The sequence below is a fragment of the Pinus tabuliformis genome, chromosome 4_2 (genome assembly GCF_031772625.1).
Source record: "Pinus tabuliformis cultivar Carrire ecotype Pingquan chromosome 4_2, CPIR1, whole genome shotgun sequence".
NCBI classification, from domain to species: Eukaryota; Viridiplantae; Streptophyta; class Pinopsida; order Pinales; family Pinaceae; genus Pinus; species Pinus tabuliformis.
Window position 1 is genome coordinate 414676460 of NC_142304.1, and position 18238 is coordinate 414694697.

Below are 18238 nucleotides of genomic sequence, written 5' to 3' on the forward strand. Positions count from 1 at the left end.
ACTGAGACTGTTGATGTTGAGCTCTTATATTGGATTCTGGATACAAGCTTTTCTAGAAGCCAAGACACCAAATACGGCAAATTTGTGGAACTCTAGAACAATAAATCTTTCATTGCGCAGGTGGTAGAAGAAAAAGGTACTCAGCAAGAGGCCATTCTAAGACAAATTGGACTTCTTGGACAGGAAATATGAAGCCCTGCTCAAAGCAGTTTGGGGGATTGAAGTGGTTGTGGAGTAGCAAAATCAGGATGAGCAAACTCCAACAGTGGGAACTTAGACAGCCACTCAGCCAATCCACATCTATGTAGATTCTGCCTTGGAAGATGAGGACCAGCAACCCCATTGCCAGGTCACTGTTTTTTTTTGGTCTATATTTATTATTTTCATTCTATCTCAGAATAGCCGATTCTTATGTCAAATATCACAGTGCAGACTGGTTACATGGTAATATAGATATCTTTTGTCATTTCTCTAATGCATAGTATGTCCTCTTGGGATAAGTTGATAACAGACAGTAAAGACAATTATGTTAGTAGTTTTGATCATCATAGACCAAACCTTCAGGTGTTCGTACCTTGGACTGAAAATTATGTACTATTTTTTGTATAACACTAATTAGTGAGTAGCTAATGTACAAAATATATATATATATATATATATTCACTCAACAATCTAGGGGCTATCACTTAAAGAAAAAGAAGAGGTTATTGAAATGAAAGAGATCAAAAACGAAATCCTCTTAAAAGGCTATACAATGTCCCTTTTTTGGTTTGGTTCTAATTGATTGTGTGACTATATGAACCTGAAATTACTTTATTCTCATCCTTGGCTAACAAAGATAGGACATGAAAATACAAATATAGAAAATATGCTTACCAACAGGTAAGCTCAATCACACCATAACAAAGGTCATTTTGTGTGAACAAAATATCAAAGATATTAGGCACAGTCAAGACTTTAAACACCATGCCTGATGGCAAATAAAAGATAAATTACAATACAGGTTTCGCTTCACCAACATGATCAAATGACAAGGCAATGACTTTCAGAAAGTCACATTACAAATTAACACTCTGCTTTACCTTCCCATTGAAAGAATTCCCCGAACATGTTTCACTTCACTAAATTCACCAACAATAGTTTTCTCCCCTTCCTTCCGTTGTTCTGAATTTAGAGGAACTTCTCTCCCACCTACAACATCAGCCACTTGAGCAACAAAGCCCTTGTCAACCTGCATTACACCCAGACCTCAGTTCCTTCGATGTCTATAATTATAACATCAGATTATTAAAGCTTTCAAATAGAATGAAAAGAAGCAAAATATGTAGTACCCGAAAAAAGTGATTGGAATTGTAGCAGCCAAGCCGTACAAGTTTATAAATGTGTTCCACAGTTTTAGGAGCCACGTGAGGGAAAAATCCAAATTCAATATCACCATATGTAGTCTGTCCAAATAAGATACAAACCCCTGGCACAAATAAGTGACTGAGTCTCAAAAAAAATGCATGAGTATGGAAGCCACTACAATTCATATCCTATAGTATAAAAATCCGCTAAGGTATTCAGAACTAGAATAAATATTTGAAAGTATCAACAGGGTTGTTGGGAATGGCCCATACCTCACCCATTCCCTTAACAAGCAAGCTAAAATAAAACTAATACCTCATCAAACACCAATACAATTTCCTGAAAAACTATAAAAGAAACCTAGACTAACAGCCAGGGTGGGCCTAATGGTTAAGAACATGTTTCCTCCTTGGAGGTCACAGTTTTGAATCTGGAGTGGGGTAGGGTATGAATACAGGGCATCCCTTCTCCCACAAACAAAGGGGTCTCATATGTTAATTTGCCATCTGGCCAGACTGCGAATTTAAATGAAATTATTATTATTATTATTATTCCAATCAAGTTTTTCAAAATAATATTGGTGGAACTAGGCTAAGTATCCAATTAGATCATGGTTGAGGAAGAACCCAAGAATACAGAATGAAGAGAAGAATAAGCTAACAGAAACACTAGGGGCAGCCAGGGAATGGAATTGAAGACTTTTCATGGGACAAGTGACAACTATTCCACCAATTAGTATTACTTTGGAAGCAATAAGAATATGTGAGACATTTAATAGCATCAATCAAGATAAAACTCGAGTAAATGAACAGGGTATAGAAGGTCAGGATGTCGTGCCCCATGCATAACATTACAGGATAAGGGTTATTGGTATTTGATATGACTATGTTGGTGATTACTAGTTACGTAATATGTCATGGATGCATGTTGGCCAGAGTTCCCAATGGTCATGTCACATTAGATAGGGTTTCTAATGGTCATGTTATGTTGGCTAGGGTTTTTAATGATAGTACCTGTTGACCACTCTGTGTAAACTACCCTATAGCAATACACTTTTTCGTGAAGGGATTCCATCATGTTCGAGCACTCAGATCATCCCGGATTCATCAATCATCAGTCATCAGTTTGTCAGAGTTATAACCCCATTCTACAGTTTGTAATATAAATGATCTTAATAAGACCTGTTATCACCCCAAGAAACTCACCTAGGTTGCATATCGGTAATGCTTGGGAACATTACAAATTCAACCAAATATAGTTGGATAAATGGTGGATGAATGGAACAAATGTTGCATATTCAAGCCAGATAACCACTTCTACTATGATTGACCCCAGACATGGGTGAACACCCCCAGACTACAAGGTTTTTAACCACCTATTACTCACAGTTTGAGGATAAGGTGATAATGGAGAAGACTGACCACACCAGCAGATGCACAGGACCCTGTGATGTCCGGCTGCAACCAGTTAAGAGGTCTGTAAATCTAGTTTCTAATGTATAGACAGGATGACAACTCTCTATGCATTAAACAACAAAAACCTGCACACATGTTCTATGATACATGCTAAATCCTAACACAGAGGTGGGATGACAGCCCCTCTGATGCTAAACATTCACAGCAATAGAACAAATGCAAACAGGCACAGCTTGGAGCAAGAAAGAGAAGTGGAAAGTGAGCAATAAACTGCAAAAGAAGCTTGTATTAGCTGGAAATGAAGATCAGACGCTGCAGGTTGCAAAGTAGTTACAGTCTCCAGAAGTTGAACCTTACAACAGGGTTCTCTTCATCTAACACTCATCATCCGATTACATCTCTCTTCTGGGTATATATGGTGTTACATTACAAAATATCTCTGCTAACTTATGCGTGGAGGGATCATAATGGATCACCAACCGCTCTAACTGCTTGGTATGGGTCTCTGCTATAGCGTGACTGTGTCAGTAGACAAAATTGATCTTCTCTGATATTCTGTTGTCCTTCTCTGGCAGCTGGAGTATTAACTGAAAGACGCCCCACAACTGATAAATGCAGTGATCTGCTCGAGGCTATCCTTTTCAATCTTCGACCACTCTGTTAGTTAAATGCGGTTGCTGGAGAATCATTGAGCCGGGTGCAGGTAGCTGGCTGTCATTTTCCTTCGGCGGCAGTGGACAGTCGGGAGTGGTACAAGCAACATGGCAGAGGCGTGCATAACTTTTCTATCGGGTCGCAATTGCATATCAGAGCCGGCTTCTTTGCTTTTCTTTATATTTGAAAATACATTGAAATGCTGCAAAACATGAGAAATTTGCCATCGACGGACTAGAAAACATATATATTCCACTTCCCGGACCCTTTCGGGTCCGGACTTCATCGCTATCAGCGCTCGCCCAAGACCTCCATATATTTCATTATATAGCAAAAATGCGCCAAAAACCATTGAAAACGGTTTTAGCGCGGACCCGAAAATATATCGAAAATGACTTATAATCGCCATCAGGTCCGACCCATCGGGTCGCAAGCATGCCTTAAATAAAAGCCCGTCCCTTAGGTTTTGCCGATAGCGAAAAGCCGACGCGCCCTGGATACCACCCAGCCGTCGATGCTCCGATGCGATATCGGCGATCGCTGATCGGCGGTGTCTTGTGCCCTGACCCTTGATGAAGCGCCGATGCGATATCCGCCGATCTGCCTCCGCCGATCTGCGTCCGCCGATTGCGACCCGCCGATGCGATCTAGACCGTTGATCGGCCAGATCGAACGGCTGTCGCTCATTTGAACTGCTAGGCCTGCGCTTCTGATTTTTGACAGTTTTGGAGTGTTTTAGGCCTCCCGATAGTGTATTTCCGCCCTCCCAAGGGCTTTTCCTCTTGCGATAGTTTAGATCGGTGAAGGCCTTAAGAGGATTTTGAAGGCTTTTGGGGCACTTTTGTATCCATTTTTGGGCATCCTTCGGTGCACAAACAACCTGATTGGGACTGTATTTGATCCTCAAATGTTGTATTATATAGCAGAGCTAACAAGACCATATGTATGTAACAACCTAGATAAGCCTATTATTTTGGTGACGATTTTCATCCTAGGAGGTTTTTTGTCTCACTGATTCATCTGTGTTTCTAAACACAGATGATCGGTAAAGTTTTTCCCTCTAGCCTCACCTCAAAGCTAGAGTGAATTTTGTCGTCAAAATCTTAGGTAAGTCCTAGTGTTCTAGTCGAGTCTTCTATAAAATGATTTGGGAATAATTTTAGCTAATTGGCTAAATTATTTTATTACAAATCACTTGGTCTACTAGATCATATTGAGTCGCAGAATTGGGTAAAATAATTGAGGGTCTATAACGAATGGGTTTTCCCCCTTTGAGGGTTGAAATGTAATTATCTTATGTAAATAATATTTTAGCCATGATGCTAAAATATTAGAGGGTTGGAAAAAATTATTAATCCCCTCATATGTCAATTAATTAAATTTTCTGGCAAAAATAAATTAAAAATCCTAAGCCAAAAATTTAATTAATTAGAGTCAAAATTAAGTCTTAGGAAAAATAAATTCTCCAAAATAAAAAATTCATGGGTTCTAGAGAAATTAATTTTTGGAGGTCCCCCACCAAGGGAATATTGAAAATTTCAAGAAATTTTGGACCCTTGGGCCTTGGTGGTTAAGTCAAAGTCAATTTTTTGAGGAAATTAGCTCAAAATAATTAATTTTGAGCTAATTAAAAAGGAATTAAAAAAGAAATTCAAAAATTCCTCAAAAAATAAATATTTCGATGGTGGAGATTAAAAGATAATTAAATCTTTATCAACGGTCGAGATTACTTTGAAGAGAATCAAGCCAACTAGCCGTTTGGAGAATTTATCTATAAATTAAAGGTCATTTGTCTCACAAAGAATCTGATCTTTGAATCTTGTACTAGCTTTTGAAGCTCTCTTGTAATTTTTCTGAAATAATAATAACGCAAAGTCTTTGGAGTTTTCATTGATGGTGGTGTTTCTCTCTTATTTCTTATGTAATATTGTTTTTAATGCTCTGCTAAAGTATTTTTTTAAAGAAGTTGATTTTTAGCCTTTGGGAATAATCTATTGCATGGGTATCTTGCTTAGGTTATGGGATCTAAAATACCATTTTAATTCAATTAAATTAGCAGGTATTTCTAATTTTTTGAAGATTATAGTGTTATTTTATATCTCTATCAATCTGACAATTTGATCTTGAGTGTGTAGAAATCTTTTTTATTTCGAGAACTTGGGCGTGAGGGGAAGTCCTTGGTTGGACCAGCCAACTCCCAAGGCATAAGATCTGAAGAGCCTTCCTGATTGAAATCCCAAGATTTATCTAACGAAGTTTCTCTTGCAGGGTTTCTTGGCTAGTGCCTCATTTAAAATTATTTATCTTTCATATATTGAGTTTAATTGATAGATCTAGCTAGGAAGAGTTTGATTCTACAGATCTAGGAGCGGAGTCGGACTCATACTCCTCAGATCTAGTAGATTTGTATTTTATTTGTATAGATCTGAAGTCTTTGTAAAATAATTTTTAATTTCTAACATCTGGGTTTTGGGTTTTAGTTTTATTTTTGTATATATTGGGTCTTGGGTATTTCATTTTTTACTTGTGCAGGTGTAGATTTGAGATTATTCAAGGAGATTTTTGGAATTTGAGACAGATCTAGGCCCTGGAGGGCAAGATCTAGTCTCAAATCTTTGTTTGCAGGGTCAATAATTCAAGATTATTTAGTGAATGAAGAAGATCTGAGGTTGGGCAAATTTTTAAGGCCTTAAAGGCCTAACGCATGCCCTAAAAGACTCTCCAAAACCCTCACCCGTTGCTCTTTCCAGCTCTCGACAGCCTCCCTTAAACATTTTGTGGCCTCAAGGCCTTGCCTCCTACCCTGTCACACGATATAATAACACAATATTTTCTAGGGAACCTAACTGAGAAAACCCTCTGCTAGCTATAGAATTTTATTGAAAAAAAGTATGAGCAATCAGATTTATTTTACAAGGCAATGTTGTTTCAATAGGAAAAGAAAATAGTTCTCTCTGCTAATCCTTAGCTGAAACTCCCTGAAAATAACCTTGAACCAGCTCCTCCTTGCTTGCGCAGTCTAAGCCCTACTACAAAACTCCTATTTCCTAGTGTTGAACAAGCCCCTATTCTTTAAGAACTAACCCTTAAATCTCAGCGCACTTTTGAAAGGAACTTCTTTCCTCTAACCTGCGTATAGGCTTCTCCTTACATGCTCTCCTAGCAACAAGCTCTCACACACACAACATATGCATACAAGAATGAATTACAACGGTGCCTTCATCCTCCTATAAGCTTTTCAATCATGCTAAATCTGGCAAGTTAATTTTGGAACTCGAACTTGTGACTGAATTGTTAACTAAGTCAAACTGACTCTTCTAACACATCGTGCCTCAATTAGAAACTGAAGCTCACTCACTCGTCCTTTTCGAAAATAACTAGTGCTTGGAGACAAACAAAACTGAGCTGCCAACTCCTACGCATGAGTTAAATGCTTCATGACTCGTCATGATTTCTAGGAACTCGTGCATGCTAAAGGAAGACTATTTGTGGTCTTTCTTGACTAATGCACAAATCAAGAACAAGACCAACTTTGCTACACTTTTCAACAACACGGAGGCACTCACCCAACAAGACTCTTAGTTTCAAGATGGTAGAATGGTTAAAAAAAAAAATTGTGGAATTGAGCATGAGTTAAATGCACTTCAACTTCTTGAAGATCGACAAGTTGAGGGTGTCATATCTATTACTTCAAATGGCTTGCAAGACTTAGAGACAATCTTAGAGGTCGCTCAACCACTTGAAAAAGGGTTGCATAATTCTACTTAGGGGCAAGCCAAGAAGAGCAACAGTTGTTGACAACAAAAGCAATTCAAGACTCTCAATTAGACGCAGAAGTGGAAGTGATGCAGTTGCCATCATGAGTTTTGTAGATTAGCCATGGTGATCTATGACCAATTAGAAGAATTAGGTTGTAGACCATCAGAGGAGGCATTTCTAAGAAACTGGAGCACAAGGCACAAGTACGACACTTTGGTTGGCAATGGAAATAGTTCATGCTAGTAACCCTCCTGCTTACATTGTGATTGAAGCCATTTTAGGTAACCTTTTTTTTAAGAAATGGAACAATGTGCATAATGGCACTAGAAGTTGGTGTCTTAGAAAATTTTGTTAAGTTGCAAGAGGTGACGTGACAACATGCAGAAGGGTTGGAGACCTTTCCATTATGCACGGAAGTTGTACAAGATGATTGAAGCACAAAAGGAAATGGTTGGTTTGGGCCCAATGAAGTGCATTCTCATGGGTCGAATGCAATGATTGGATTAGCTACCCAACCAATTCCAAACATGTACATCGACAATGTATAAAATGTTAAAATTTGACAGCTCAGGGATGAATTTTTCCTAGAAGAAACATATCTTTCAGATGTTTGAACCACTTCTAATAAAATTTCATTTCTAACCATTCTAATATGACTTTCCAAAAATAGTAAGTCACGTCTCAATTTGGAAGTGAATTTCCAAAAATAGAAAGTGATGTCTAAATGATCAAGGATGATCTTGACATATGGAATCCACTTGAAAATCAAATCAATCATGATTATACAAGTCGAATTAAAATATTTATCCTTACTAGTATTATTATTAGTATGATACTATTATTTATAAAATAGTCTAAAGTCATTTACCTTTAATGGATTAATAAAGAACAAATTCTTTCATGATATAAGTAAATTAAATTGAGAATCTCTTACTTGGAAAATTGAACCTCTAACTTTGAATAAAATAGCAACTCCACACTTAAGAGAATGTAACTCCCTCACTAATTCAATGTATGACAAAAGTGTGAAGGGCAAGATATGATCAAGAGAAAAAGATCTTCAAGCAAAGAGCAAGAGCACTTCAGCTGCAAGTTGATCAAACATTGATGACTTATTCATTCGCATTCTCTCTCTCTCTTTGTACTCTGTTAAATAATTGAATAAATCTAATAGAAGAATAATCATTTGGGTTTTCCCCTTGTGGGTTTTGCCCTGGTCACCTAACTCTCAGTGTCTTATATTTGTGTTTGGTTATCTTCATATGATCCTTAAGTTTATGTTCTATCTACAATTGTTGATCTGAAAAGTTTGGAAGAAGAAATTTGCATTCTAAGTAATTGAAACAACATATAACATTTAGTTTTCTACAAAGTACATTTAGCTTTTTGCAAAGTACATTTAATTTTTGCAAAGTACATTAAGTTCCATTCAATTTTCTGCAAAGTACATTCAGTTTTTTGCAAAGTACCTTCAATTTTCTGCATAGAACTTTCAAGTATTTTAAATTTTTGCATAGAACTTTCATATTTTAACATGGTATCAGAGCCTTGGTAAAAACAAGTCCAAGGAGACTAAAGATCACCTGAAGAGACCCCACTCGCTGCAAAAAAATTTTGATCAAGATAACTTCGTCCTACTTCAAAGTAGAGGAGAAGCTAAATGATGCTTCAGACTTTGGTCCATGGAAAGCAAGACTAGATATCACTCTTGAAAAACACAAAGTTCTGGAATATGTTGAAAACACAATAACTGATCCACCAGAGAATTCAAGTGGTGTTGTCAAATCCAAACATTAAAAGGGTGAAACCAAAGCTAGGAAAATTATCCTTCATACTCTTAGTGATCATCTTATTACTTATGTTTCTGGTTTGAAGAAAGCTAAATAAATGTATGACAAATTAACTGGGATATTTGCAATTAGTAACTTGAACCAGAGTATTGCCTTGAAGAATCAGCTAAAGGACATCAAGATGAATAGAGAACAGACAGTTCAAGCATACCTGCTAAGAACGATCAAAATCAGGAATCAACTACCAACAATTGGTGAAGTTGTACCTGACAAAAAAATGGTGTTGATTACACTTGCAGGCCTTTCTCCCATTTGGGAGACTTTTATCACCACCATCAGCAATATCAACACTATTCTCACATTTGATGAGCTCCTAGGAAAGTGTAACCAAGAGAAGGCCAGAATGATCTCCAGAGGGAGAATTTCACATCATGAAGGAGAACCTACTGCATTTTCAGCATATGAAAAGAGACAGAAAGGTAATAAAAAGAAATCCGCTTTCAAATCAAATAAAGGGAATCTAGATATGTCAAAAGTAAGATGCTTTAACTGTCAAAAGCATGATCACTTTTCTCATAATTGTAAAAAAATAAGAAGAGCACCCAGATTCAAAAACAAATCTAATTATAGAAAAGACACTTCTGAAAATCAAAGAAAATAGCATCCTAAGAAAACAAGAAATCCAAGATATAGAAATAATGCAGCAGAAACTCAATCAGAATATTTTATTGTTTCTACTCTTTCCAGTTCTTCTTCTAGATATTCATTTGGTAGTTGGTTAGTTGATAGTGGTATTTCCAAACATTTTATTGGTTATAAAAAAGCATTCTCTAATCTAGTTGAAAGGGAGACTAATTTAAATGTTATCCTTGGAGATAATTCTACCCACCAAGTTAAAGGTTATGATTCAATTTCATTTCAGTTAGATGATGGCAAACTTATTTTTCTGCAAGAAGTTTTGTATGTACCAGGTTTGAGAAAGAATCTTGTCTCCATATCTTCTCTAGAAGATAAAGGAATGAAAGTTGTTTTTATTAATGGAAAAGTTCTAACCTAGCCTTTGAACTCAAGTATGAGAGAAGCCTTCACTCTTGGATCAAGATGTGAAGGGTTTTACAAAGTCAATGGTAAACCCATTCATGCATCGGTCCATGATACCGATCTTCAGTGTGAGCTATGACATAAAAGATTTGCTCACCTACACTACAAAGCCTTACCTCGTGCAAGGAAGATGGTCTCTTGAATGCCTGAGATCAGAATGGATCATGAAAGAGTTTGCCCAGGATATGCATGTGGAAAGCATATAAAGGGACGATTCCCTTCAAGCATAACAAAATCTAGTCAAGTACTTCAGCTCATATATTCTAATTTATATGGACCTATGCCTGTTACTTCTCTTGGTGGCTACTTGTATTTCATGATTTTTGTTGATAATTTTTCTCGCAAGACATGGATATTCCTTTTGAAAAAGAAAGGGGAAGCATTTGACATGTTCAGAGATTTCAAGGCTCTGATTGAAAATCAAACTGGAAAGTTGATCAAAGCTTTCAGATTTGATAATGGGAGATAAGATAAGATAAGATAATTTTATTAATGTCCAACGAATGACCACAAAGTAGGTCAATGGGACTGTCGGTTACATAAGGGACCGTGCCCAGCAGGATAACCAATTGGTCTCCTCAGAAAGACAAATGCTGAAAGGAAGATAGAAACTAAAAACGAGGCGGGTTGGGAAGAGCGTATGGAGCTCCGATCTCGGTCGCGCCTGTTGATCTCTAGACTGCATCGTAGTATCACTGGTGAAGAAGATCCTGGGGACGCGGATGTGTGAGTCCGCTACTCCTAACATCCGAGGCCGAGAGAAAAGAACTGTGGGTAGTTCAGTAGGGTTTGCTGGTTTGAAGTGGTGGGCGCTGGTTGTCTCCCATTATGTTGTCTCCGTGATCTAATGATTCTGGACCGCCTATCGGGGAGATGCCTGGAACGGTTCTGTTGCTCGGCCCTCGTAAGCAAGGGGCCTCTCCTCTTAACTGAACGAGGGTCTGTCGATCTGTGTGAGCCGGATTGATCGGTACTTGGACTAGTTGATCTCTTAACTCCTCGGGCTGAGGGAAGTGTGCTGAAGAAAGAGGTGATCTGACGAGTAGTGTTGGGTCGGATGGGAGGCTGGAGGATACGCTCCCGATGCTTTACAGTTTCCTGGATGTAAAGTGCGACGCATCTCTGGTCCGTGTAGTTGAAGAAGCTGGATAGGTTCTGTGTTCCTCTGAACAGACAGTGGAAGCGACCTTTGATCTCATAATATATCAGACAACCAAAGATGAAGTGCCATTCGGTTTCCACCTCCTGTGTATGGCATAGCCGGCAAGTCCTGTCAACTCTATCTATCTGGTGGTCTATCTCTACCCGAAGCCTATGTGATCCAACTCTGAACTGCTCGAGGGGAATCCGAAGAGCATGCATCCAGTGTCGAAGCGTGTACTGGGGGCGAACTATAAGCCCGTCCCTGATAATCAAGAAGTGCTCTGCATAGAACGCCATCTTTGGGCGCAGACCCCCCGAGGGGTTAATCCATGTGACCTGGATAAACTGCCTGTAGATGTCTTCCTTGATGATCTTATTTAGTTCTAGCCTGGGGGGAGTCCTCTGGGGGCGTTCAGGGAATATCGAAAGGGGGGGAGATGATCTATATGGAGACCCACTAACTCGAGGAACTTCGAGACTCCTGTATACCAACACTTGGCTTTTCCTGGTTGGGTGCGGTCGATGGCCTCGGAAGAGCAGTAGGCTAGATAAGGGTACCTTTCGTGTCCTTTCAATGTATCTACGAAGCTCCGGGCTCGGTGAAGAAAGGAGACCAGTCTAAAGGTTGTCTCAAGGCGGAAGGGCTGTACACCAAATTCGGCCAGTATGATTTGTTGTGGGATAGTATGCTTGCAGCAAATAATACGTCAGAGGAGAAGGGTTTGGACTCTCTCAACTGCTGCCCAATCTGACTCAAGTAAGGAGGGGCCCCAAATTTCTGATCCGTACAGGACCATGGGTCGGATCAGGGTGTCCATAAGGCTCAACTTTGATGAGATGTCCTAGAAGTGATGGCGGAAACATTCTCTCTAAAATGGCTAGAGAGCCATACCCCTTATTGATCCGAGGTTGCAGAGCTGGCCGCATACTGAACCAGGGGCCCGAAAACTGTACTCCCAAGTACGTGTAGCTATTGGTAATCTCCACTCTCTCTCCCTTGAAGAGAAATCGGAGATCCTGAGACCTCTTCGTCCCGTTGAAGACTATTACCTTTGTCTTGCTCAGGTTCACTGTCAATTTCCGGAGATCACAGAAAAGGGCTAATGCATCCAGCTGCCTCTGGAGACCTGGTGATGAGGATAAGAGTGCAATGTCATCTGCAAAGAGTAAGATATAGATCAAAACCTGATGAAGATAGCAACCGTCAGATTCCTGTATGTGTTCTCGCAGAAAGGCTTCAAGCTCATCAATATATATCCCTAATAGGGTGGGGGAAAGTGGGCACCCCTGCTTAACTCCAATCGTGCTCCGAATGAACTCAGATATTCCCCCCACAGTGCGAAGACGGCCCAGGACAGACTCGTAAAGGCGCATAACAGCAGTCAGCCAGGAGTTTGAGATATTGGTGTCTTTGAGTCGCTGTAGAAGATCCTCTCTTGGGACTGAATCAAAGGCCTTCTGGAAGTCCACAAAGCAACAGTACACCTTCGAGGACCGGTGGCGTGCTTCCTCGATCACTGCACGGAGTGTAAAGATGTGGTCAATGGTCTGATGATCTGGCCTGAAACCAGCTTGGCCTCTGGCCCTGAGATCTCTTCCTTCAAAATCGTTGGAAAGCTTTCTATGAAGGATAGTGGCATAGAGTTTTGAGAATGTATGACCCACCATAATTGTCTTGTAGTTGTTGGGGTCCGAGGTATCCCCTAACTTATGGATGGGATATATAATATGGTGGGACCATATGGGGGGGAACCCTTCTCGGACCACATGGTTGAAGAGATCTGCCAGATATCCGACTAAGGATCGGAGGCCCTGTTTGAAGAATTCGGCTTGGAATCCTTCCTCGTCCGCTGCTTTGCTACTATTCATCGCCCATATGGCTTCCCTGACATCTTTATTGGTGAACAGGTGGCAGGAGAGGGGAGGAGATGTGACTTGGATCTGGGACTGTCCGGGAATGTCATAAAGGCGGGAGGTGTGAGAGAACATGGAGACTGGGTCGAGATCAGCAAGAGGAGGAGAGCGTCGGGGGAGGATCTTGCCCCAGAATTGCTTGGGGGAATGGGTAAGGAGGGCGGAAAGCTCCCGTCTTTGCTGGGAGATGAACTGTCGTTTTTTGTGACGGAGGAGGTGACGGTAATGCTTTTGGATGGTAGAGTAGGAGGGAAGGGATTGACGGAAGGCTTGGCGAAGATCCTGGTGGAGGAGTTTACAATCTGTATCATACCATTTGTTCATAGGGGAAGTTCCTGTCTTGCGGGAGGTCGAGGTGGTCTGAATGGAGTGTGGAAAGGATTTAAGCGCCGACTCCCAGATTGCCGAAGAGAGACAATGGTACTTATGCGAAACAGTCTCGAGACGGGAGAAGTCATTCGTGTCGGGGAGGATTTGTCTGAGTGAGGAGGAGAAAATGTCGGGGTCGCCCTCATCAAAACAGAAGATGGTTCTACCCGGGGATCGGGGAGGGGGGTGGGTTGGCTGGGGGGGATCAAACTGAAGAGAAAGTGAAAGCAGTGCATGGTCGGCTAGAGGGATGGGTGATACGGAGAGATTCCGGATAAAAGGGAGCAGTGTTTGATCGGTTAAGGTGTAATCCACCACACTAGCCCCTCCTCCATGAGGTCTACACGTGAAGAAGTGGGATTCCGGGAAGCGCGAGAGGCCGTTCAAAATTATCAGCTCATGTGATTCGCCCAATTGCAAAATATGCCTACCGTAGGCTGTGATGGGGCCTAAAGCGTCCTCCGAGATTCTCTGCAAGCCTTCTGAATCCAGGTCAACACCCCTAGTGCAGAACACATCCTCGGACCGGTCATGGAGTGGGACCTGATGATCCTTGGTACGGGAATTGAAGTCCCCCATAATGATAATTCCTCCCTCAACTGAGTATTTAGTGATGTCTGGATATATGTTGGTGAAGGGGTCCCTTTCTACACCGTCGTGGATGGCAAATGGAGATGTGGTTGGGGGGAAGTAACAAACTGCAATAAAGATATCCTTCAGGGGTGGGGCTCCAGTTCTGATTCGGATCCACATGTATCTGGCGTACTCATCTTTATTTGCCACTGTGACTCTGTCTCTGAGCTCGTCTTTGACTAGGCACGCTACTCCCCCTGACCCTCTGACCCCCCCTGAACTCCTTGTTTCATGTCTACATACTGAATGCCATTGGTACCCTTTTATGTCTGGGAGAGGCCGAACCGGGCTCTCGTGGGTCTCTGTTACTAGAAGGATATCTGCTGACTCAAGGGCGTCGTAGAGTAGCCCAGGTGAAGACCAAAAAGACCCATTTCCGTTCTAGCAGTGAATTGAAATCCCTGTTGTTCGACACCTCCCCAGGCGGACCCGTCATTTGGAACTGCCTGATCGAGGTGTCCATCCTGGGGGGAAGGAGTCTCAAATGACCGCACGGAGGTTCCTTATGACTACCCATTTTCCCGCTTGTCTTGCTGCAGCCACTTGTTCCCTAGCCTGTTTGAGTTCAGCCACCTGTATCCGAGTGAGATCCTCATCAAGGAATATCCTGTGTGGAAGGTCAAATAGCTTCCGTTTAGCTCGAAGAGCATATAGGCGATCTGTGGTATTATGGAATCGGATAAATAAGGTGGAATCTTGTCCCAGCCAAGCTCTGTCTAATCTTATATCGGATATGTCGAGGGTGTCTCTCAAGAACCCTGTGGCCACCTCCATCGGATCTGCTGAAGAAAAAGGGAGAGGGAGACCTCTCACTTTGAGGTTTAGCTCTCTCGCTCTACGGGATCGTTCTTCCACGAGTTTGGCCTGTACAACTTCCTCTACTGCTATGATAGGAGGGGATTTGTCTTTTCCCCGAACCACCTGTGCCCATGAGCTGAAGTGTGTTTCTGTTTCCTGTCTGAGGGAGACCTGTTGTGATATAATTGGAGAGAGTTCACCTCCAATGATTTTAATGATCTTTGCAAAGACATTGGGCTATAGAAAGAAACCATTGTGTCTTACAATCCAAAACAAAATGGTGTGGTTGAGAGGAAGAATAGAACTATTATGGAAGCAGTCAGAGCCATGTTGCATGATCAAAAGCTACCAAAGTTTTTGTGGGGAGAAGCTGCAAATATCGTTGTTTATGTGCAAAACAGAACTCTTCATCAAGCCTTAAACAATAAGACTCCTAAAGAAGTCTTCACTGGTAAAAGGCCTGAGGTGAGTCATTTGAGAATCTTTGGTTGTCCTATATACTTCCATGTGCCAAAAGAGAAAAGGAACAAGCTGGAAGCTTCAGGTAAGAAAGGTACGTTTGTTGGTTATTGTGATAATTCAAAAGCTTATAGAATTTATGTACCTAGACAAAGAACTATAGAGTTTAGCAGAGACGTAACATTTGATGAAGAAGCAGCTCTTAGAAAAGCAAGATACTCTCTTCCTCCTGCCATTACTGAAAGACAAGTTGTTAATGAAAAAAGACTGCATCTAAGTCTGAACCAGAACCTAAGAATGAGCTTGCTAATAATCCAATGGATTCCATCGATCCTCTAGACACTCCACCACATGATCCTCTTACCAGAAAGAGACCACTATGGATGTGAGATACCTTGCAAGATGTTGAACAACATACTGCCCCAAGAGGAACGTTCAAACTTCACAGAAAGTAAAAAGCCAAGTCGGTTTCAAGGGTATGTTGCTGCCATGAGCATCATTCAAGCATAACCATGCACCTTTGAAGACGGTGCAAAAGAACAAGTCTAGAAAGATGCCATGACTAAAGAATACGAGTCCATCATCAAGAATGATGTCTGGAAAGTGGCTCTTAGACCTCAAGGTAAATTTGTTGTCACTTCAAATGGTTGTTTAAGATTAAATATGGTGCAGATGGTAGTATTGAAAAATATAAGGCTAGATTTTGTAGCTAGAGGTTTCTCTCAGAAAGAGGGAATAGATTTCTATGAGATTTTTGCACCTGTAGCTCAATATACTACTATTCGATCTGTTGTTGTCTTAGGTGCTAGCCAGGGATGGACTCTTCACCAAATGGACTTGAAAATTGCTTTCTTGCATGGCTTCCTCAAGGAAGAGGTATTTGTGGAACAACCACAAGGCTTTGAAAAGCATAACAGGAAAACTCATATATGCAGACGGAAGAAAACATTATATAGGTTGAAGCAAGCTCCAAGAGCTTGGTATGCTCGCATTGATAGTTGCTTGATAAAGTTTGGTTTCACTAGAAGCAGTGCAGACCCAAACCTCTACTTCAAGACAGTCGAAGGTATACCTTTGATTTTGGTATTGTATGTTGATGATTTATTCTTGATAGAAGGAGAACCTCTTATCCTCCAGTGTAAAAGGGAGTTACCTTCTGAATTTGAAATGAAAGACCTTGGTTTGATGCATTACTTTCTGGGTCTAGAGGTCTCGCAAAGATCTAGTGAAATTTATCTTTCTCAAGGAAAATATGTTGTTAAGCTTCTTGAAAGATTTGCTATGGTAGAAAATAAGTCCATGATGGAAATGAACTTTAAGAAATTATGTGGCAAACCTGCATGACCTAATTTGGAAAATCCCACAGAGTATAAACAACTCATTGGTGCTTTGATGTTTTTGGTAAACACTAGGCCTGACATATGCTTTGTTGTAAACACTTTAAGTCAACATATGATTGATCCCTTTCATGCCCACTGGATTGCTGCAAAACATGTACTCAGATACTTGCATGGAACTATCAATCTAGGATTGAAATACACTACTAAAAATGTAAGACTTCATGGATATACTGATGTTGATTGGGCTGGTAACTCTACTGATAGAAAGAGCACTTCTGGGTGTTGCTTTAGCTTGGGATCTGCCATGATCTCTTAGATGAGAAAAAAGCATAAGTTTGTTGCACTGAGTACAGCTGAAGTTGAGTACATTGTTGCTAGCATGGCTAGCTGTGAGGTAGTTTGGCTGAGAAAGCTTTTTGGGGAACTATTTGAGCAAGTTCCAAACACAACAGTTATATATTGTGACAATAAGGGGGGGATTCATCTTGCATAAAATCATGTGTTTCATAATAAGTCCAAGCATATTGAGATCAACTATCACTATATCCGGGATATGGTGCAGAGAGGAGCAGTGAAGCTCCATCACATCTCTACTAATGATCAAATAACTGACATTCTTACCAGGCCTTTACCAAAAGAAAAGTTCTTGGTTTTTAGAGAGAAACTTGGACTTATGGACATGACCCTTCGGGGAAGCGTTCACAGTTGATTGAGAAAACTGAGTTGCCATTCCCCCCTATCAGAGCTCATAGGATTAGGGAATGATGTCAGAAAGTTCCCGAGGATGAGGGACCTCCTATATAGTGTGTGCCATAAGAGTAGGCCTCATTATACATCTGACCCACAATCTGGGACGTGGGAAGAGCCACCTATCTGGCCAATAGGTGTAGTGATACTTGTTTGTGTGACTTGTCTAGGATGCAGGTGTTCCACCACATGACAACGAACACTTGGTTGTGTTTGATTCTTGTCTGTGTGACTTGTTTGAGTCTTGTCTATGTGATGCTTGTGTTCTATCACCTAATTTTTGAGATGAAAATTGGTTGAGTGTAATCCTTGTTTATGTGACATGTGATGATCCTTTCCTTTCTAAATTTATGTCAAGTGGATGATTCTTCTTTAGATCGCGACTGCATTGTTACAAATGTTTCAGAGCAGAGTTGAGTTGAGATGAATGAATGAGATCAAAGAAAGCAGAGATCTTTGATGAAAAAAAATTCCTCCCTAGCTAAAAGGAAGTGTTAAAATTTGGCAACTCGGGGATGAATTTTTCCTAGAAGAAATCATATCTTTCAAAACTGTTTGAACCACCTATGATAAAATATCATTTCTGACAATTCTAATATGAATTTCCAAAAATAGTAAATCACATCTTAATTTGGAAGTGACTTTTCAAAAATAGAAAGTCATGTCTAAATGATCAAAGATGATCTCGACATATAGAATCCACTTTAAAATCAAATCAATCATGATTATACAAGTCAAGAATTAATATATTTATCCTTACTAGTATTAT

The 18238-nt window shown here is 40.4% G+C and overlaps 1 protein-coding gene across 1 annotated transcript in view; it reads right to left on the reverse strand.

Annotated features, from left to right (window-relative positions):
• Positions 1-18238, reverse strand: part of LOC149169713 (Cyclophilin-like peptidyl-prolyl cis-trans isomerase family protein) — a 206781-nt gene that overhangs the window by 155401 nt on the left and 33142 nt on the right. Inside the window, exons 2-3 of the mRNA XM_089428780.1 lie at positions 1332-1445; positions 1083-1231 (exon numbers count right to left, since the gene is read on the reverse strand). Of these exons, the coding sequence (XP_089284906.1) occupies positions 1083-1231; positions 1332-1445 (263 nt within the window). The remainder of the gene's footprint in view (positions 1-1082; positions 1232-1331; positions 1446-18238) is intronic.